The sequence below is a fragment of the Micropterus dolomieu genome, linkage group LG20, assembly GCF_021292245.1.
Source record: "Micropterus dolomieu isolate WLL.071019.BEF.003 ecotype Adirondacks linkage group LG20, ASM2129224v1, whole genome shotgun sequence".
Taxonomy (NCBI): Eukaryota; Metazoa; Chordata; class Actinopteri; order Centrarchiformes; family Centrarchidae; genus Micropterus; species Micropterus dolomieu.
In genome coordinates, this window is record NC_060169.1 from 11,277,535 (window position 1) to 11,299,577 (window position 22,043).

Sequence of the window (22,043 nt, forward strand, 5' to 3'; positions counted from 1 at the left end):
GAGGGGGGGAGGAGGGAGGGAGGGGGAGAGAGAGAGAGAGAGAGAGAGAGAGAGAGAGAGAGACAGAGAGAGACACAGAGAGAGAGAGAGAGAGACAGAGAGAGACACAGAGAGAGAGAGAGAGAGACAGAGAGACAGAGAGAGAGAGAGAGAGAGACAGAGAGAGACAGAGAGAGAGAGACACAGAGAGAGAGAGAGAGAGAGATAAAAGAGCTGAAGAGAGAAGGATAGGAGGTAAAAAAAAAACAGAGGGGGAGGAGAAGGAGAAAGAAGAAGCAAAGAAAAGAACACAAGTGACCACAGAAAGGATAGAAAAGAATTGTTTTATACCCTGATTCCATGAAAGCGAGGGTTGTTATAGAAGAGTTTCATCTGCTCTGCAGGAAGCGGCCCCAAAACCTTCTGAATGGTGAAGAGCTAGAGAAAAATGAACCAGCATCATAGTTAATAAGTGACAGTAGACTGCATTTGTTCACCAACAAGACTCTTGCGGTATGAACACCATGTCTAGAACTCTCCTTGGTCATTCTTTGTAACATTTATGAGCATTTTAAAAAGGCTTTAAATGTTAAACGAATAGCAACAAAGTTTTTACTTGACCTTGGAAACAGCAGTTGATAAAACAGTCTCACCTCAAAGTCCATTTAGTGCAGATATTTCTAAGTGAGATTGTTATGTCAGCTGCTGTTTCCAAAATCAAGAACAAACTTTTGATCTCAACTTTTAAGCCAATGTGGAGAAGACATCCTTAAAGTTCTCAAAATAGGAAATGTACAGTAAATTTCCATGACAACTGGGCAAACTATCTGCTGATGAAGATCATGTGACATCAAACAGCTAAATAGACCTTTAGGATATTTTTTCTAAATTATGGATATTGCTGCAGTCGCTCTTAAAAAAATCAAATTATCTGTGATTTTTGTGTATTTTAAATGTTTTAACTGCATTCAAGAGACTGCATTTTCCCCTTGCATGCAAACTTGTATTGTTTGTATTTGTTTAAACTTGCTTTGACTGATTTTTTTGTCCACTTGGGGGCAGCAGAAACAAGCTGTAAACAAAACAATGACATATTATCACCTTATAAACATGTTAGCAACTTGTGGCTTTTTTATACATTGAGCAGTAATGGACATGAACATTACGACAAGGCAAATTTACTTGTATAGCACATTTCAACAACAATGCAATTCAAAGTGCTTTACATAAAACATAAAAGCAACGAAGAGGAATATAAAAAGAAATTTAACTATAATAGTTAAAACAGGACAGTGAAAATTACAGTGCAGTGATTACATTAGCAGTAATTGGGAGTGTTTGTGTCGACCTGATGAACACCAAAGTCCAATATTAACTCTCCTTTTAGCTTTCTTTTCCTCTCTACCAACTCCTACAGGAAATATTGTTGTGGTGGCAGCCCGGCTGACGGTGAGTGTCCTGGTTTTTTCTCCTTTTTATCAGTTTTCTGCTTTTTTCCTTGGTTTTCTGTTCTCTGCCTGCTTCCCTGTGTTTTCTCCCCTGTGTGCTCTCTCTCCCTCTGCTCCTGAGCCCAGCCAACTACCTGCACCTGCATCCCATCAGCCACCTCGTCAGCCTGCCACACCTGCCAATACTCACCTCATGACTGCCTGTATTTCAACCCCGGTTCTCCACACCATCCTCGCTTGATCGTCGTTGCTCCATACCCGGTGCCACTTCCGTGTTCAGGCTTCCATGTTTCTTGTTTTTTCACATTTACCCTGTGCCTTGTCGCTGTCTTCCCTAACCTTGTCTCTCTGTCTGTTTCCCTCCCAGGTACACTCACCCTCGTCCTCCGTTCGGCTGGGCTCATCCACTGGCCCACTCCTCCTCGGACTTCCCTCGCGGCGTCCTCCCTGTTCCCCGCCTCTCCTCGCTTCCTCTGCCCCTGTGTTCCCCGGCTCCCTGGCCCCCTGTCTCCTTGGTTCCCCGTGCCTGTGCTTCCCCGACGTCCTCCTCTCCCTCCACTCCAGTCCCTCTCACCCTTTTTCCCCTCAATAGACCTCCTTCCCTCAGAGTGCTGCATTTGGGTCCTCTCTGTCCACACACCACACCCCGTAACAAATATAACCGTATCTTTAGATGCTAAAGGCTCCACTATGTTCACCAGCTATCCGCTAACATTGCATATCTGTTGTTTGGTGGCATGCAATCACTTAAGAGCTAGTTGCTGAAAACAGCTGCAGGTGAGAGTAAACTAAAACGCTAAAATAAAAACCACCACCATAAAAACCAAAACAATGAGTTAAAGAGGTCACATTAGGCTCATTTTCAGGTTCAAAATCTTATTTATTCTTTTTTTGTCATACTGCACATTGCTTCAGCTCCTCTTTTCACCCGCTGTGTTGAACGCTTCGTTTTAGCCATGGAGGGATGCATCTCACCTCTACAAGATCTTTGTTGGGAGTTCCACATGTACAGTTTCTAGGTAAGGATTACTAGCCAGTCAGAAGCAGAGTAGGGTGGGTCCTGAGAAGCCGGTAAACATGGCTTTGGTTCAGCTGTATATCCCCTTACCAGCTTAGCAACATGGACTGGAGCATGAGTTTCAAAATGTGAGTTATTAATTTGTATAAAATATGGGATACATGAATCCATAAAGTCTCGTGGTGGCTTGGGCTGGAACTTGGGCTCTACTAACTAAAAAATGTGCAAATGGATGAATCAATAAATTTATTTCAGTTAGTTGATTGAGGGTCTACAGATGGAGGGTTTTCTATGTTGTAGATATTGTACAAATTTGAGTTTGGCCTGTATATAGATACATTTGACTGAGCTTGTTTAGTCAATAATATGTTAAAAAGTAAGGACAAATGCTTATTTCCAGATCCAAGAGCCCACCATGTCATCTTCCAACTGCTTATTTTGTCTCATCCATACAATAAAAAGATATCTTTCTTGTCCAGGTGTTGTTCCCAAAACATTTTGAGTGATTTTCGTCACTGTTCCTGCTCCCTTTAAAATGTGCATTTTATTACATAAAAAACTTCAAACCCAAATCGGCTCTTCATCAGGTCAGAAGAACCATTTTTTTTGTCCTTTTAAGAAACTGAGATAAAGAAAAGTTTTGTATCCTCACAGTGGAGAAGCTACTGTACCGTCTACAAAAATCTGCCATCCTTATTTGACAAATTTCTCAAAACGATTAATCGTTTATCACTGTAAAATCATTGCTGATTAATTTTCTGTCGAACGGCTAATTGACTACTGGAGTACTCGTTTCATCACGACTTGGGGCTCACCAACCTGATCTATCTCACTTTCCCCTGGAAACAAAGGCTGTCCGTCACTCAGCTCGCCGAGGATACACCCCACAGACCACATGTCCACCGCCTTTCCATAGGGAGCCCTGAGATGGATAGAGAGAGAGAAAGAGACAAAATGTTATTTATGTGAAGAATGTCAATGATAGCTTGTGATGAAATTATCAGTTAGATTGCAGCACTGATGATAGTGATGGTGAAAATGAGAATCAGGATGATAGGGGTGAAAATGAAGTCACCAAATGAAGAGCAGATGATTATGACAATGATGGTGATAACATTTTTAGTGGTGGTGAAGTCAAACAAAATAATGGATGCTGTGTTTCTCATGGAGACGCTCACAAAGAAGATGGTCATTTCTGAGTGAACAGAGCTGAGGAGTCTGGTGAGAAATGGCGAGAGATCTGGCAGCAGAGAAGCAGAGGAGCAGTGGTGTTGGAGGGAGAGAGTATTTGAGTGGGCGGCATTCAAACGCTGTCTCAATAAATGTTCCAGGGCATTTACTAAATCAGGCTACAGCAGTGAGGCTAGATGACGTTCAGCTGTCTCCAAGCTAGAATGGACATTCAATGCAGCAAAAGTATCAAAAACAACTGCGAAACAGAAATTTGATCTCAGGATGTGGTGTGTACGGCGGTTCTTGACATATGTTGTAGCAGGTGAACCATCGCCTCTTTTTGGGGAAAAGAGTAACACCTGTTTCTCAGTGATCTGAGAAACAATGAGGGTGAAAAAGGGGAACATGGACATTAGAAAGAAACAGAAAAATAATGTTGATCTTAATAAATAAAATAGAATTTTTTAAAATACTTTAATATAAAACTTACCATATGGATGACATTTATCTCAAAGAACCATACTTAATTTAACCATTCTGTTTAATTAACATTAACTTAACCACATTGTCTGGGGTCCCACAGACCCCGCTGCAGTATGTGTGATAAAAATACTAACAGTCAAAATCAACTAATTAATTATAACTAAAACCCAATATGTCATTTCATGAAGGTGACAAAATAAGGAAATTATCATAATGCAAAGTTAAAATACCAAATAAGGAAATATCACATGTTAATTATGCTATTATGGCCGTTGAATGAACACATATATATTCCTTTATTTTTATAGTGTTTATAGTGTTTTGTATTTTACCAGATGCAGAACATGTGAAAATACATTTTATTTAACCATGTTTCACAGCTTCAGGCCTAACAGAAGGAATGCGTCACTTTCAGTAGCAGACTTTTCGAATATGCCATCAATTCAATATCGTACTGTAAACAATAAATCTTAAAATTACAAAAAGTCATGATATATCAAGCTGATAAAACCATGTTAAGCATGTTTTGAGCTGTTGGCCTCCAGAACACTAAACAGGACATTAGGGTTATTCCAGTGCTTGTGAACCTTCATCAACAACCTGCCAAATACAAAAGATCCATTTTAGACAAATTTAATAAATAAAAATAAGTCCAGTGTATTTCAATTAGAGATGAAACTCTCAGTTATTAATCAAGTAGTCAATCAACAGAAAAATGTATATATTGGCAGCTGGTTACAGCTTATCCAATAACAAGATATGCTACTTTTCTTTATATATCACTGCAAATTGAATATCTTTAGGGGTTTTAAACGTAAATGCTCCGTATTTGTATAGCGCCTTTCTAGTCTTTGCGACCACTAAAAGCGCTTTTACACTACATCACATTCTGGGTTCACTATCTTGCCCAAGGACACTTTGACATGCAGTCTGGAGGAGCCGAGGATTGACACGCCGATCTTTCGATTAACAGGCAAGCCGCTCTACTTCCTGAGCCACAGCCGCCCATTGGTCAGACAAAACAAGACCTTTAAGGATGTCACCAGTTGGTGTAGGAAATTGTGGTTTTACTATGTTTTGCTGATGTTTTAAAGAACAAATGATTTAAGCTAAGAGAGAGCAAATTGTCCTATATAACTTCAAGTTTGGTGATTTTTTTTTTAGATAAATGGAAGGATTGAATGTTCCTCTTGAGCTTAAGATAAATCCTATAATTAAGCTAAATAAACAATAAAAAGCAGAGAAATCATTTTTTTGCATATTCTTATTGGAGTAACTTCTTCAGCACGGATCACTGGAAACCACAAGCTATCTGTTTCCTATTTCAGTATTAGCACCTCTTTCTATGAGGTGACAGTGTTAACCACTGCACCACCATTTATCACTCCTTCAATCAAATGAAAATGTTCCACAAGTGCTGTATAATTTTAGATGCATTTTTGTGAATATTCAGCCTGACACATTTGGGAGTTATGGAAACTTTGGTCTCAGTTTATTGTGACTGGCACACTGGTGGGTCGCTTTATTTACAGAGTCTATCATTTACTTTTCATTCAGTCAAATTACTCTAACAAGTTCTTCGCAGTGACTTTGGCATATTTTGAAAGTGGGAAAATGAGAGCACTGTTATTGGATCAGTACTGTGGTATTGGCAACGGTATCGGCAGAGAAAATGATTGGTCTGTGTGTCCCTATCTGATACAATGTTACACAAAAACTCTGAAGAGATAAACAAAAATAATGCTGTGAATTATTAGCAACAGCCAACAGAATGAGGTCCATTTTTCTCTCTTCTTGTTTCTCAGTTAGTCTCCTACACACACACACACACACACACACACAGACTCACCCCAGCAGCAGCTCAGGCGAGCGGTACCACCTTGTAGCCACATACTCAGTGTAGTTGGCATCTGTTCCTTCAGAAAGGTTACGAGCAAAACCTGAGCCAGAGTAACATGGAAATGAGTAAATCACATACACCTGATACTGTATTTTAAACATCCAGCACTCTGTGATAACATGCAGACAATTTGTAGTCCTTCAAATAATGGTATAAATAACTAATTAGTAAGAATAAAGTACAATCAACAATCAAATCATTTGGACGGCTACAGTGACAACATGGTCATCATCTTATGTGACCACACTCTAACTAATTCTGTCACTGCAGGCGGGCTGAGACCATGCTTTAGATAACTGGTGTACAGGGAGTTAATTTTAAGCATGAAAAATCACAATAAAAAGAAAGCCAGCTCCAACAGTGAATAACAAATAAATCTCACCCCAGCTGACTCAGTAGGGTTGCATTAGCCAATTATGCAAAGCTGATTGACCGTGTGATTTTGCAAAGACTCATCCAAATGTAGAATACACACCTGGGAAACTGTAAAATGACAAAACTATGCTGTATCAATACATATTAGTAGTATTTTACAGGGAACAGGTGCCTAACATTAACCTGACTGTCTTGATATATACCTTTGGCAGATTCATTGTGATAACAACCCCCGGAGTACATTTTATAATGCTGGTTGGCTGCTTCCCAATGACAGAATTGATCCCTTCTGATACACAACTTACAAGGTGACAAATTAATGGTAGGATTTTTCACAGGGACGTGAGCCCAAGAAATCAAACTGGACACAATGAAATCACAGATAATTTGACAGCATTACGACGAATCTGCACATACAGTGGGATGTCTAATAAATCACCAGTAAAAGCTGATTCAGTCTGTTAAACACATTCCTTGATTTTACAATGAGTTGCCTTTATTTGACAAGGCAAATGTGCAGAGACTGTATGGTTTTACTGCACATGTAAATCTCTCGTGACAATATGGCTGCTGTAAAGAAGAGCAGGAGAAGAACAATGACTCACCAAAGTCACAGAGTTTGAGAACATCCTCAGAGCTGATGAGGAGGTTTTCCGGCTTGATATCTGGAGGAGAGACGCAGACAAAAGGCTGCTAACAACATGTTTCAGTTACAGCACAATATCCTACAACATTCTAATACAGTAATTTAGTTGTTGACTCTTGAAGACCTGTTTTGGATCCTAAAACGTTTTAACTGTTTTGATTTTCCACATTTTCTTTATTCACTCTACTGTTTTCTGTAAATATTATTATTTTTCTTGTTGGGAAAATATATTTGTTGACCTGAAGGCAGTGAAATTTAAATATCTTCAAGGTTCAGTGTGTAAGGTTTTAGTGGCATCTAGTGGTGAGGGTTGCGAATTGCAATCAGTGGCTCACGGTGCATTCATGTGCTCCTCGGATTGTCCCATTTCCCGAGTTGTTAAATCGTTCTTCTGTATTCAGTGTGTGTTCATGTGTTCTTAAATCGGAATGTGGAATCAACATGGACACGCTACTACAAAGATGGATTAGCATTATCAGAGCATATAAAAAACACACAGACATCTATATCACTGCACAGCAAACTAATTATAACAATAATAATTATAACCATATTACAAATTACATGTTTGCAAAATATGTGTGTGATTTTGCAAGAATCAAAGTTCTGTATACTAGTCTATGTCCCATGTATATTTTTATTTCTCTTTTTGCAATAAAGATTTAAGAAGAAAAAAAAAAAGATACTGATTATACCACACAACTTGAATGCACCGCCACCCCCTCTCTTTCCAAGCAAGCATGAGAAGCTATGGTGGCTGTCATGTTCTGTCGGCTCTTGTGCTAAATAATACATGTGCTCCACCATTTGGCCAAATTTATCTTCTTTTCTTACTTCTAATAAATAAGTCGACAACTACTACTACTAGTAGTACTACTACGTTACTTGTTTTAGTTCTTCTTCCTCTTCATACGTATTCATGTAGTGACGAAATGCACTCTGTATAGCTCTTTGACCATTTGGGGTACCTAACATGGCGACGTCCATTTAAGAGGACCCGCAGTGTATGTAGATTGAAATGGCTCAATCTAAGGTAATAAAATATTGTAATCAACCTCTAAGACTCCTGATAATCGGTTGCACTCCAGACTCTTCACATATTGACGGTTAGCCAAGGCTCTTTGGCGTCGCTTTTGAATGCCCTGGGTACCCCTTTAAGTGTCATTTTTAGACCTTTAAGGCCCCACAGTCAAGTTAGCAACGCTTAGCAACAACAAATATGCAATGTCCGGTTAGACTTTCCAAATAAAACGCGTGTTTCGATACATCGCCATTTTGAAACAGGACGTTATTAAAGTCGTGAAACATTGCAATTTAGTTAGGTTTAGGCACAAAAAGTACTTGGTTAGACTTAGGCAACAAACTACTTGGTTAAATTTAGGAAAAGATCATGGTTTGGGTTAAAATAACTACACAAGTCAGTTAACACGCAAGTTAACTTACATCATTTGTGTGACTTACGCAATTTACGTAACTTTTTGTTTCATATGGGACACGAATCCCGGTTTCCTGGTTCATAGTCAGGGTTCTGGCTCTCCATCCACCCCAACCACCTCCTTACTAATTATTTTCTGTTAAACATCATATACCTGCCTTTATTGTCAAAAACTGACGCTACAGGGCTACCCCCAATGTGTTGAACTATGACGCTATAGGGATCCCAAGTGCGCTACAAACTGACGCCGTCTTGACCATGCGACCATATGTGACGAGTTGGGGAGTGAGAATGGGCTGGATTATCAGAGTTACTGACATAGCCAATTTCTTGTTGGTAAGGGAGACATTTTATAGATCACTTCAAGCATCAAAAGTGTCACAAAATTCTTGAATCATTGCCAGATTCCCCCTCTCCACTGTTTTACATGAGAAAACTTTGATTTGAAGACTCAACACAAGTAGCTGACATCGACTTTTTGTGGTAGAGACATATGGAACTAAAGATAAACTCCTCACCTCTGTGTACTATCTCATTCTTGTGACACCAGTTGATGGCTTTGATGAGCTGGTAGATGTAGCTGCGGACTTTATCAGGTGGTGCACCGTTGGGCAGCTCTTCTAAAAGCTCCAGCATGTTCTGCAAACCACAAAAAAAAATGTACCTGTAGAAAATTATGCTTGTGTAGCGGGAATCAGCATCACAGAGAACCTGACATGTCATCTCACATCTGCACGCTGGTGAAGAAAGCTCAGAAACGCCTGTATTTCTTGAGGAAGCTTAAGAAGGCCAAGTTCCCACGCTAAGTTCTTGTCAGCTTTTATAGAGGAGCAATAGAAAGCATCCTGACTGGAAACATCACAAACTGGCATGGGATGTGTATGGCCTAGGACCGGAGGGCTCTGCAGCGGGTGATTAAAACTGCTCCGAAGATCATTGGTACCACCTCCCAAGCATCAGTGATATCGGTGAAGTGCCTATGCAAACTCTAATTCATCCTCAGCACTGCTCCATTGATTATAGTTTGTTTTCATTGATAGTTTATTTCTGTTTACCATTTTTTTATAATTTATTCTGTATTAATGTATATTGTTTGCTATGTAGCAGAAGGGAGTTACACAACACAATTTCACTCCATAACTTGTTATACAATGTGACAATAAACCTACCTACCTACCTAAATAATTCTTACAGTGGGGATTTTTGTTGTTTTTTTTTTAAACTCCGACCGGGGAGTGACAGGGGACACCATGCTAAAATGACTCGAGTACAGAATGAAAATAAAACCTGTCATGAAATCAACACTTGGCTGGATACCCTGGCAGCACAGTGGGGAATACCATTATTCACCAACAGCATAGTTCATTTGTTGCCATGGTGAGGCTTTTTTATGCTTTACTGAGCAGTCTCAACATCCTGAAACTTAAGAGTCCAGATACAGCCAAATACAGATATGTATTGCAAAAATGAATGTGTACACAGTGAAATAATAATGATAGTCATTAAGCTGACCCTCTCAACATATTCAAAGACAAGGTAGAGTTTCCCCCTCCTGCGAAAAGCCTCCTTCAGCTCGACGATGTTGTCCTGCTTCAGTGTCCGAAGCATCTTTAGCTCCCGAAGAGTCGTCTCCTTGACCTCCTCATTTTCTGTGCGGAAATTAAGGAGACAGAAATGATCCAGCTGTTTGGCTCTTCCTCTGTTGCTCCCTCCTTTACTCCCTCCCTCACTCCTTCACTCACCTTCGCTGTCTTTGAACTTCTTAATGGCCACCAGCTCATTGGTGTCCTGTGAAGAAATGAGGATGTGAGTTGTGTTAAGACTAAAGAAAACAATTTATTGAGTTAAACAAATGCCTCAGCAAGATATATAGACAGACTGATACAAATATACCTAGAACATTAAGATCACAGTAAAAAGAATACATAGAATGTATTTGTAGAAGGAAAGAAAAGTGAGGATATTTCAATAGATTTCCTGCCCACTCTTAATATGAATTTTTTGATGTGTGCCCAAGAGCCATGCTGATCCTCTTATTTCAATTATTTCAATGCAGGGCAGTCATGGAAAATAGCACGTCCTTGGCATAGTTAATATGCAGCTTCAGCTTCTTGTAGGTTGCTTGATTGACCTTGCTGAATTTGCTGGTGTGGTTGCAGATTCAGAGATTTACCATAACTTTGTTTCAAAGTCCGTGCAGTGCAACCGCAATGCAAAGGTTTAGACATTGCATATATGTTGTACAGTTTTACTGGAAAACAATATAAGGGTAGGTTTTGTTTGTGATCATATAGTGTAATCATACAGCAAATTTATGGAAAGCTTTTTTTAGTTTTAGGAAACACGTGCGTTTGTTGTAGCTTTTCATAGGGCTTAAACACAGGTCTTTTGTTCTTCAAAAAACCATAAGAAATGGGACACTCACAGGATAATCACGTCTTCAAATTTTCTTTATCAGGTTTTACTGTATTTATATCTACTATTGGGTAAAACACTGAATACAACGAGATTGACATCATGCTTTCATCACCCTTTTTTCAGTGGAATAAATAAATAAATGTCTCAAAAAATGAGATTTGCAATGGGTTTTGAAGGCTTAAATGTTTACCCCGCTGCTCTGTGTTTAAGCCCAAGAAACTAGTGAGGAAGAAAATATCTGGTTTAATGTAAGATTACTCCATGTTTATGGCCTTTGTTAGTGAACAGTGCAAACGTTTGATCAGCCATAACATTATGACCACCTGCCTAATATTGTGTAGGTCCAACTTTTGCCACTAAAACAGCCCTGACCCGTCGAGGTATGAACTCCAATAGACCCCTGAAGGTGTGCTGTGGTATCTGGCACCAATACGTTAGCAGCAGATCCTTTAAGTCCTGTAAATTGCAAGGTGGGGCCTTCATGGATCCAACTTGTTTGTCCAGCACATCCCACAGTTGCTTGATTGGATTGAGATCTAGGGAATCTGGAGGTCAAGTCAATGTCTTGAAGTTGCTGTCGCGTTCCTCAAACCATTCCTGAACCATTTTTGTTTTATGGCAGGTGCATTATCTTGCTGAAAGAGGCCACTGCCATCAGGGAACACCGTTTCCATGAAAGGGTATACATGGCCTGCAACAATGCTTAGGTAGGTGGTATGTTTTCAGTATCCACATGGATGGCAGGACTCAGTGTTTCCTAGCAGAACATTGCCCAAATCATCACTCTGACGTCTTTTCTTTCAGAACAAGCTTGAACTTTTTCAGCAGTTTGCTCCACAGTAGCTCGTCTGTTGGACCGGATCACACGGGGCAGCCTTTGCTCCCCATGCGCATCAATAAGCCTTGGCTGCACATGGCCCTGTTCACCGCTTTTCCTTCCTTGAACCACTTTTGATGGGTACTGACCACTGCAGACCAGGAACACCCCACAGCAGCTGAAGTTTTGGAGATGCTCTGACCCCAGTCATCAAACCATCACTATTAGGCTCTTGTCAAAGTCAAAGTTTGAGGACAAAATGTTCACTTGCTTGTGTGCTGTGCACACAGTCTCTTTCCATGATGAGTGAAGCTTTGTCTACATACACTGCAGGCATGTAACATCATGAGCCTTTACTGGCATTACAACTTGTTATCCATGCTTCCAATATTTGAGTGGTGCCGCAGTGTTTCTAATCTGTGTTGCTCTTTCTTTTATACCACCTGCAATAATTACTTACTTACAGTTCCGGTCTGAGTTTAAGTTACCAGCTACTAGCTGCTATTTCTCACTTTAATTCCATGTGTCAAGTTTGAACTAAAGCTGTCTAAACATGTGCTGTTTCATAAAAACACCTGAGTGCCATGTAAAAACATACATCTAAAAGGACAAATTGTATTGTTTTCCAGATAGTAGTTTTTTTTCTAAATTTCTGAAAATATTTATATATTTGCTGCCATGACATGTTCCACATCCTTGATTAAATGGGGAACCGGCCTATACAATCTTAATGTTGGACTAGGGCTGGACAATAAAACAATAACAATAATTCTCGCAATATAATTTTTTTCAATAACAAATGTTCAATAAATATTCAATAAATGTTTGATTTTATTCACTTGAATCATTCACAATTAGGACTTAATTTTTTATTAAGATGATTATTTTGTTGAGGAAAAAGGACTTAAAAAAAGCTTTTACTTAATTTTACTCATGCATATGTGTTGAAAAACATTTTATCATAATTGTTTTGAATGTTCTACCTCAGATTTGTGAAGTGATCCACTGTTTGGCTTCAAGTGTTGACCATAAAGATGAGTTTAAACCACAATTAACCATCAGGTTTCTTCAACTTTCCCTCAGTAGCAGAAATCAGCCTTAAAAGCCTCAAAAGAAATAAAGATTTGATACTTATCGTGATAATTATCGATATCGAAAGATATGAAACTTTTTATCCTGCGATGGACTGGCGACCTGTCCAGGGTGTACCCCGCCTTTTGCCCAATGTAAGCTGGGATAGGCTCCAGCCCCCTGTGACCCTGTACGCAGGATAAGCAGTTGACGATGGATGGATGGATGGATGAAACTTTTTATCGTAGTAACATGTTGGACCCTGAGGCTCGAGTGGGTAAAGTCAGTGAGGGAATAACAAGAAACAGGCTCGTCTCCCTCTGTCCTCTGTTATGCTCATGTTCCTCTATCGTCCTTTTGTTTAAGGAGGGTCAGACAACAGAGTCAACCTCTCAGTGTCGAGATAAGCTGACGAGGAGAGGAGCTGCACGCCGACTGGCAGTGCTCTCGCTCACACAAGCTGATTGTTTGACTGAACGTGTTTTTAAATCCAAAGCTGTCTGTTTAGAGATTTACACTTCAGAGATGACTGAAATAAACAACATGGATTTACAACTCTAACAACACTTAATCCTAAAAGTAATGTTACAATTTCCATTGAAGGGAAGTGTGTATCTGAATAGCAAATTGGGAGATTTACTGTGGAAAAAAAGCAGTAAAAACCAGGCAAAATAGAAACACACATACAGCACATGTGACATTTCAAGCTTGGTGGCAGCACTATGTAATGTGCTGATGAGGCTTGTGCTCATGTGTTGTGTCCATGACCTCCACTGATTTACCTTTTGAGCCACTGTTAAGCCAGCACAACTAAAAATAGTCTCATTTTCTGCTGACGACACGAGCAGGCCCTGATTGTCACATTACACAGAAGAGTAAAGCCTGAACGTTTTGCTCTTCAGAGATGTAGCCAAGCTAAAACAGTCAAAGTCTGCATCTGAAACAAAGCCTCATTTTAAAGCGAAAAAACCTACAATCATTTTCAACACTGATAAATATAAATAATTTTTTCATAGTCGTAAAATCAAAAGTAACTAGAGCCCAACGGAAGGTGTCTTCAGATAGCTTACTAGTAGTCAAAAACCACAACAGTATTCTGCTTGCAAAAATTTAAAACAGAAAAAATAAACAAACCCGTGAGAATCTGTAACCATACTCTTGCTACTATCTATTGTCACTTGTAGATCTCTTACTTTATTGATGCTTGCATGTTGTTCCTCAAATGTAAGTTGCTTTGGATAAAAGCGTCTGCCAAATGAGTAAACGTAACCAGCCAATGTTTAGTGTTTTTACTTGACAAACGACTTAAGCAATTAACCTGTCATCAAATAGTCACAGATCCATTTTCTGTTGATCAGCTACTGCTAATGAATTAACATATGACTTTAGCACTACAATACAGCATAGAGATACTGTATAGGCAGCAGGAAACACTGGCTAGCGTGTAGGTTGTGCTATTGTTGCTCTCAAAACACAAATTCAAGATAACACATAAGCCTCCATACACACACCCACATACGCTAATACAACACTTCCATAAAGTGCCAGAACATTGCACAAACGCTAGCACACATTCGCTCTGCTAATTAAATGTTCCATCAAACACACACCATACTGTAACGTATACATCAGTTATATAGGAGCACACATTTAAAATGCATTTAATTTCTTTGTAGTACAGTTAGAGTCTGTTCTGAGTCACCTGGCTGGGTTTTAGCCCAGTGCTCAGATTCTCTTTTATTCCCTCAACCATACACAGGTCTGCTGTTGATTCTTAACAGGGTGACCCATTTACCATCAGCATAGTCTCCATATTCAATACCTCCCTCTTCCTCTCCATCACGCACACACACACACACACACACACACACACACACTGCTTCTCTCTCTCTCTCTCCCTCTTCCACCTTTTTCTCTTTTGCCCTGCTTCCAGTAGAGAAAAGTAAAAATAACTGCTCTCTTGCAGCAAAGCTAAAAAGCTTTTATTGCCTTGGTCTGACTCTCTGGCTCTAAATGTGAAAATTAATCCCCTACACTGTTACACACTGTAAGTGGGACACATGTCACATCTCACTTCTTAGTAACCCGTGAAGTCAAAGGACACACAGTTTAACATAAACACACTTTGATAGCTGGTATCTCAATTAGTATGAAATGGAAATTTAGAGATTGAGAGAAAATGTTGAATTTAAAAGAAAAAGTAATTACCTAAAATGTTATTGGGTTAGGGTTGTGCTATGCAATCATGAAAACATATTGTGTGTCAGCCACAGTATCTTTTCTATGGTATACAGCAAAGATGTTCGCCATATTTATTAACGTTTTTTCATGCAGCAGACGAATATGACAAATCTCGTGGTGCTTTCATGACACAGAATATAAGTCATAATCAATAACTAATGGCTTCTGTCTCTCCTGCTTGAACTCTCAGCTGTCACTCTCTCTCTCTCTCGCTCACCAAAATAACCTATGCTAGCTTTTGCATACAAATAACAGTCAGCAAGCCAAGTCAGTTTAATATTTATTTATATACACTTGCTCCTTTGTGTACTAGCGTTGATACAGAAACATTTGTCTCACAAATGTAGCATTTAACTTGAACAAAGACCTTAACCAGAGCACAAACACTTAAGCGTTGCCCACATTACAGACAGGCATATTTGGAAGATGAGACGATGGAAATGTGACAACAAATTTCAACACGTCTGATAATGCAGATTGTCCTTAAGTTTAGCTTTTATATGCCTCAGTTGGGTTGCAGCTTCCTCTCTCACTATCACATTCTGCTTACCATGTCCTTTTGTTCATGGTCCAAGAATGCGCGCATTTGCATTTTTATAATTTCACTCAGTGTATATAATTTATGGTTCATCTAAAATTTTCATGAGGCATAGCGTTGAGAGAACTTCTTTGTCAAATGAAATAAACATGCACAAATGGCATGTACAGGAAAAGGGACCACAGGACAAAAAGCAAGCCCTCACAATACTCCCTAATGAATCAACCAACCTTTTTTTTAAATTCAGACACACAAAGCCGTACTGGTTTCACCCCAGTTTAGATGAATTTCCCCTTCATCTGTCATACAACGTAGGCAGACTCTGCTGCGACTGTCACTCCTCCCACAGTCATCCGTGTAGTTAGGTGTTTTTCACAAATATATTATGTTCATAAATGCGCTGACAGAAGGAACGATATATGACATTGTAATTCTATGCAGTCAAAGCTAAACATGTTGCTTTGTCCACACAGATAAATCTTTACTACAGAACATTTCAGAGTAATGTCAGTCTGATTCAGTTTAGGAGAGTCACAGTATTTCCACAAGTATATACAGTAGGTAAAATCTTTAAATGATACATAGTAATGATACAAGTGGATCAAGTTGTAGAATTTATAAAGAGACAAATCATTGTTGATTACTGGCTGATAAGAGAATACAGTGCAGTACAGACTGTTTACCCCTGCCAGAACTCCAGGGCCCAAACCAAACTTGTCTCCTACACATTACATTTATATACAAATTTGCAAATGAAAAGAAGTTTTGTAAGAAATGTTCTTAATTAATGCATCTGCAAAGTTGCAAAATCTTGTTATTGAATGTGTCAGCAAAATGTTCACTGACAATGTATTTGACTTGTTTTCCCTGCAGTATCTGCTCTTGCAATTCAATATCCACCCTTAGCAACCGAGGGACATTTCCCCCTCATTTTTCAGGTTGATTTTCTTACTGAAGTCTCTCCAAAAAATGTTCTCTCAAGTGTTCAGCTACCACCATAATCCGCATGAGTGAAGATGTGAGTAGATAAAAATGCTGATACACAAGCTGAGAGGCCATTAATTACTAGTGTGGGGTCAAAGCAATGGAGCAGCAGCAAGTGATATGGCGAGTGCTTTTTTCTGCCCTCACTCTCATCTCTCAGGCTACATACAGGCTGCCTAACCTTCTTGTTGGGGGTTGTTGGAGCTGTATGCAGCTTGAAATTAATATGTGCTAACACTACTCAGGGCTGAAAAAAGGTCCTTGGAACTACATTTGTTAGTTAAAAAAAAGAAGAAATCACATAATCTATGTTTTAATTTAATTGTCCTAAAAAGATTGTGGACCTGAACATCAGTCAAAAAACAAGTTATATAATAATAAATATCAGTGTAATTTGCTATTTGTGAGATTGGTTTAAGTGTTATTTTAAACTTAAAAAACAAAACCAGATGTGTTTACTTTATTACTATGAGTCTGACGATATTAAAACATGATATTTCTTGTCAAGTTGTCAAATTGAAACGCTGTCTCACGATATCAGCATGATGCAGTGTGAGGGTGAAATTAGCATAGCAAAATGCAGCTGCATTGCTTAGCTTATTTTGTGACTTTGTCAAATAAAAGACTATTTTACCAGTCATATATTTCGTCACTGAAGATTTATTAAAATATCATCTCGTCATGTACCCGTGAACCCAATATCGTGCATTGTGTATCATCTCGTCTTGTGAGCTCCATGTGTTGTCGCATTTATTACAATTTAACTGAAACCATAATGTTTCCTGAACCTTTGATATCACAGGATTCACTGGAGAACCTAAAGTCCTGCACCATACCCCAGACCACCCTATAACTTGTACGCAGCACATAAGGAAAATGTGCTGAGAAACATAATGCAGACAGCAAAAAAGGTTACAAGGTTTCAAAGTATAATTGGTGAAACAAAATGAGTATATAAGAACAGGGTTACCCAAAGACCTTAAAATGGCATTTAGCATTTTAAGAAAAGTGCCACAGGCTTGACGGAATGACAATGATAGCTATTATGCAGATTTACAAGATAAATTATTCACTTACAGTTTTGTTCGGCAGTAGTAAATGTGGACACGGCTATTTTTGTAGCTCTGTGACTTGTCATGGTTTCCTCACAGTAAAAGGCACCTAAAATTATCTTTAATTACAATTTCCAACTTTGCTTTTTTACACATTGTTGGATAAAGAAAACTGAGAAGTCTTTGTTGTATAAGTCTTCTCTTTCTGTGTTCAGACAGAGCTGCATAAAATGGCACATTTTTGGCATGGTTCTGGAATATCTATTCATCTACAATACATTGTGATTATCTAAAATATGTACATCTAGGATTCCTTTCACCACTGGCGAACTGAATTATTTGTGTTGAAGGCAAAGGGCTCCTTGATTTCTACCCTCTATCACTAATATGTATGTGCTGCAATTATTTTGTCAATATTGTATAATGTTCAACATTGTTGGTGGTATGGATGTCTAAACCATGGAGTAAACATGGGTATTTTTTCCTTTGATGTTGTAATTTATTGTATTTTATCAATCACAATATCAATTAATTTCATGTAAAATGTGTCGTACTCAATCCCATGATAAATTATGGTGATTGTTGATGAAATGCTTCTTTCGTTCAGATTAAACTGTTAAATAACATCACTTTATTAATGAGGCCTTGTTTGCAGGTGATAATAATAGTTGCACAATCTGCTATTAACCCCATTCCTGTCTCATCTGTTAGGTGTTTCATTCATAACAATGTTGATAGATTTAAATATGTTTTTAGCCTCCGAGATTGTTGCATTCACTTATGTACTGTACAGATTTCTAAACATATTGTTCCCGCTCTCTAAAACATCACCACTCCACACAAGATAGACAACATGCCAAAAACTATATCAAAAGCCAGGCTGGAAAATGCCTCCATGAACCTATCATCGTACGCAAATATCCAACACTTACTCAGAACTAAATGACAGCAGTATCTGCTCTTGCAATTCAATATCCACCCTTAGCTCAGAACTAAATGACAGAATAGTTTTTTTGCCAATCACTCCCAAAGCACCATATATGACGGCTGGAGAGTACCCTCAACAGGAGTGCCAAACCTTCATCGTCATGGTTATGTAAGTTAAGTTACGTCACGCTAAATCACGTTACGTCAGGTGACTTATTAAGTGGGCGCAGTTTTGCTAGGTTTAGGCACCAAAACCACTTGGTTATGTTAAGGAAAGGATTATGGCTTGGGTTAAAATAAGTAAGTTATGTATGTAAGTTATTTATGTTAAGTTAAGTTATGTAAGTCTTTCTTCTTCTTTCCACAGCATTAAGTATCACCATAACTGCAAACAATTCGACATTTAATTTATTGAGCATCTGCTGAAGCAGCAAAGCAACGTTAAACTTGTAGAAACTGCCAGTGATGTTTACATTTTGTAAAAATACGGAATACTGCTTTTAAACGTGCAGAAAAACAGTAGTAGTTTATGAGTTTGCACACCATAAGCAACTGGTGACATCAGGGTAAAAATGTACATCCCAGCTTGTGTGTAGTAATTACCATTGCTGATGACATTTATCAATTAAAATCTACTGGTAACAGTAAGAAAGGCTAGAGGTGATCTAATATGATTATTCTGAAATTATTGAGATATTTAGTTAGCTTATTCGTACTTATGTTTTACATTAAGCAGAAGTCCAATAAAACAGAAATACTAGGCATCCTATTCCCAGTTTCAATTAGGGCTGAAACTAATTCATTATCTATTATTCTGCCAATTACTTTCTTGATTATCATTTGGTTTATGTAACAAAAAGCAGTGGAAAACGCCAATGACAACTTCCGAAAGAACAAAGAAATGCCTTTAAATTCCTTGTTTTATCTGACCAACAGTCCAAAAACAAAAACAGGCAAAATATTTTCACATATGAGAAGCTGGTATTGGCTCATATTTGGCATTTGTGCTTGAAAAATCACTCAAACGATTAATCGATTATTAAAATGGTTGCCAATTTTTTGTCTACAATTTTACATTTGATTGTTCATCATTGTCTAATTTTACCATCTCAGAATACAGTGCAATACAAATACTTCATATCACAACAATGCAAGCCTAAACATTTTCACACAAATACACCTACAGAAATGACAAATGCTGTCTTACCTTATGCCTGCACTTAAGCACCACTCCATATGCTCCTGGATAGAGAAATGGAGAGAAAGACACAAAAGATCAATGAAAAGTGAGACTGAGACGTGTGGTTAAGTTTCAACATCTTAATTACGCTTTGGCCTCCTAAACCTCGAACAAACATGTTCTTAGAAAATAAGTGCAGTAAGTGGGAACCACCAGAGAAACAACTGTTAATAGGTGAGGCGGAGGCATACGTACTCTCCCACACACTCAACACACGTATGCCTCTACCTTTGTCAACTACCACACACACGCGCGCGCACACACACACACACACACAATACCTGTAGCTTTCTGTCTTTGCTAAGCACACCATGTTCTCAGTGGATCATCCATATTGATGTCAGGTCTACGGCTGTAAATCTGTTCTTTAGGCAGGTCAGCCAAGACTTGCATTGGTTAATTATTTTCCATATCTTTCCAAACTGTTTTTGTTGCCATTCAAATCACACATGCAGCATAAAGTTGGATAAATGCCGCTAATATGAAACACTATGAGTCTACTCCCAGTTGTGCCTGTTCCAGTTTAAATTTTTTAAATTCAACTAGGGAACGAGGCAAGAACAAATAAATCATCCCACATGAATAAAACTGTCTCCATAATATTACTCAGTTTTCCCCTAATGCATTATTCCCCACAGATATTTTGCATGATGGACAAATTAACAAACAAACAGATTGAGCTATAGCTCCTCCCTCATGTAACTAATTTACAAAAGGAAATCACCTTACACAAAAAAAAAATCAGTCACATATTACTTAAACAACAAATTATTTTGTGCAAGTCCCCTACCACAAGCCTTGTGTTAGCTGTGGTTGGTAAGAACTGGCAGAATCACTGTTTTATGTTTGTTAAATGGACATGGTCTTCATGACTACCTGCTAAAGATACCCTTTCTTTATCTATGGCAGGTGTTTCTCAGCAGGGTGGTACTGACCCCCAGGGGGAGTTCAGAAGATGAAGGAGGGCGCTGGAAGCAATATTTTGGAAAGGGGGGCGCTGAGCTGCTCTTCGGGGGCGTTTGTTGAGGTGAAAGTTTTAAGGCGAGTTTACACAAAATATTCACAACAATAAGACTTTAAACTTTCAACTACTTGCAAAAATCTGTGGTCTGCAACATTAAAACCTGCCAGTTTACTCCACTGTGACTGAAAGAGACGCTGTGTATCGTAAGTCTTCTTCTCTTCAGTATTTCCGTCACCTGCTTGTGGCGCAGCTCCGTGCTGCCTTTATGGGAATGGGAAGTCAAAGTTACTGTGTAAACTCTGGAATTTATCTAAAGAACACACTGTGAACGCCTTGTTATCACAGTGGTTACACATCTATAAGAGGGATATTCCGCTGTCGGACTTCCCCTGAAAGCAACTTTGTCCAGCGTCCAGCACCTGATGCGACACCAGCGAGTGCTGTGAAGTGGACCCACCTCGCACTGTGTTTCACAGCCAGTTCATGCCCAAGCGGTAACGTGACTTGTGGAGTTTTAATAGGCTATAAAAATGTAACGCCAAACGCTGTTTGGGACTGTGCAGTTTATCATAGCTGCTGAAGTTGTGTGAATTTGTGGTTGTCTGATCACAGGTGTTGTCGATTAGTTTTGTTTTGGTGAAAAGGTGCCACAATCAAATTTTAAGTGTTTACTACAAACAAAAGACACAAAAGAGGATGGATGACTAAATTATGTGTATTGACTCAGCAGGGATGATATGAAATAAGTTGATCTACATGAGAAACTTTTTAAAAGCAAATAAGAATGCCTGAGAATGTACTGCATTTTATTCCATTATATTTACATATTTTAAATTGTCACCTGCCACCTGAATTTTGTATTTCCCTTTATAGACATAAACAGGCAGAAATTGGAGTACAAATTTTCACCAGAATACAGGAAATTAAGTCTTTAAGGCTCAAAATCTACTGGGGATGGACCCCCAGATCCCCAAGCTATTAAGTTCCACCTCCAAGAAAACAGTATCTGAGATCACACACAGTTTCTGGGAGAACAATTACTTTTTAATTACATATAATTACTATTTGCCAGTCAATTATGTGCTTTTTCATGTTTTTAAATAACAATAGTAACAACAATAATATTAAGAATAATAATCAACAAAAGGGCAAACAGCCATCATCTTTTTTGATGGGGAGCAGTAAGGGACCTGGATAGCGGGGCGCTGGCCCAAAAAAGGTTGAGAACCACTGATCTATGGATATGGACAGAAACACATTTTTGCTGTTGCAAAAAGGGTTCTTTTAGACAAAGGCATTTTGTGAGCTCTGCTTACACGCAGATCACAAATGGT

At 38.7% G+C, this 22,043-nt stretch overlaps 1 protein-coding gene across 12 annotated transcripts in view; it reads right to left on the reverse strand.

Annotated features, from left to right (window-relative positions):
- Nucleotides 1-22,043, reverse strand: part of cdkl5 (cyclin-dependent kinase-like 5) — a 48,204-nt gene that overhangs the window by 19,224 nt on the left and 6,937 nt on the right. For 9 of the 12 annotated variants that reach the window (XM_046032766.1, XM_046032764.1, XM_046032762.1 and 6 more), the window contains 8 exons: nt 19,713-19,747; nt 10,200-10,245; nt 9,970-10,106; nt 8,976-9,096; nt 6,982-7,041; nt 5,951-6,041; nt 3,265-3,367; nt 331-417 (listed from right to left, as the gene is read on the reverse strand). In XM_046032766.1, coding sequence (XP_045888722.1) covers nt 331-417; nt 3,265-3,367; nt 5,951-6,041; nt 6,982-7,041; nt 8,976-9,096; nt 9,970-10,106; nt 10,200-10,245; nt 19,713-19,747 — 680 coding nt within the window. Of the gene's footprint in view, nt 1-330; nt 418-1,296; nt 1,476-3,264; nt 3,368-5,950; nt 6,042-6,383; nt 6,425-6,981; nt 7,042-8,975; nt 9,097-9,969; nt 10,107-10,199; nt 10,246-19,712; nt 19,748-22,043 lie in introns of those variants that run through there. The other 3 variants (XM_046032767.1, XM_046032768.1, XM_046032769.1) reach the window with 3 other exon arrangements.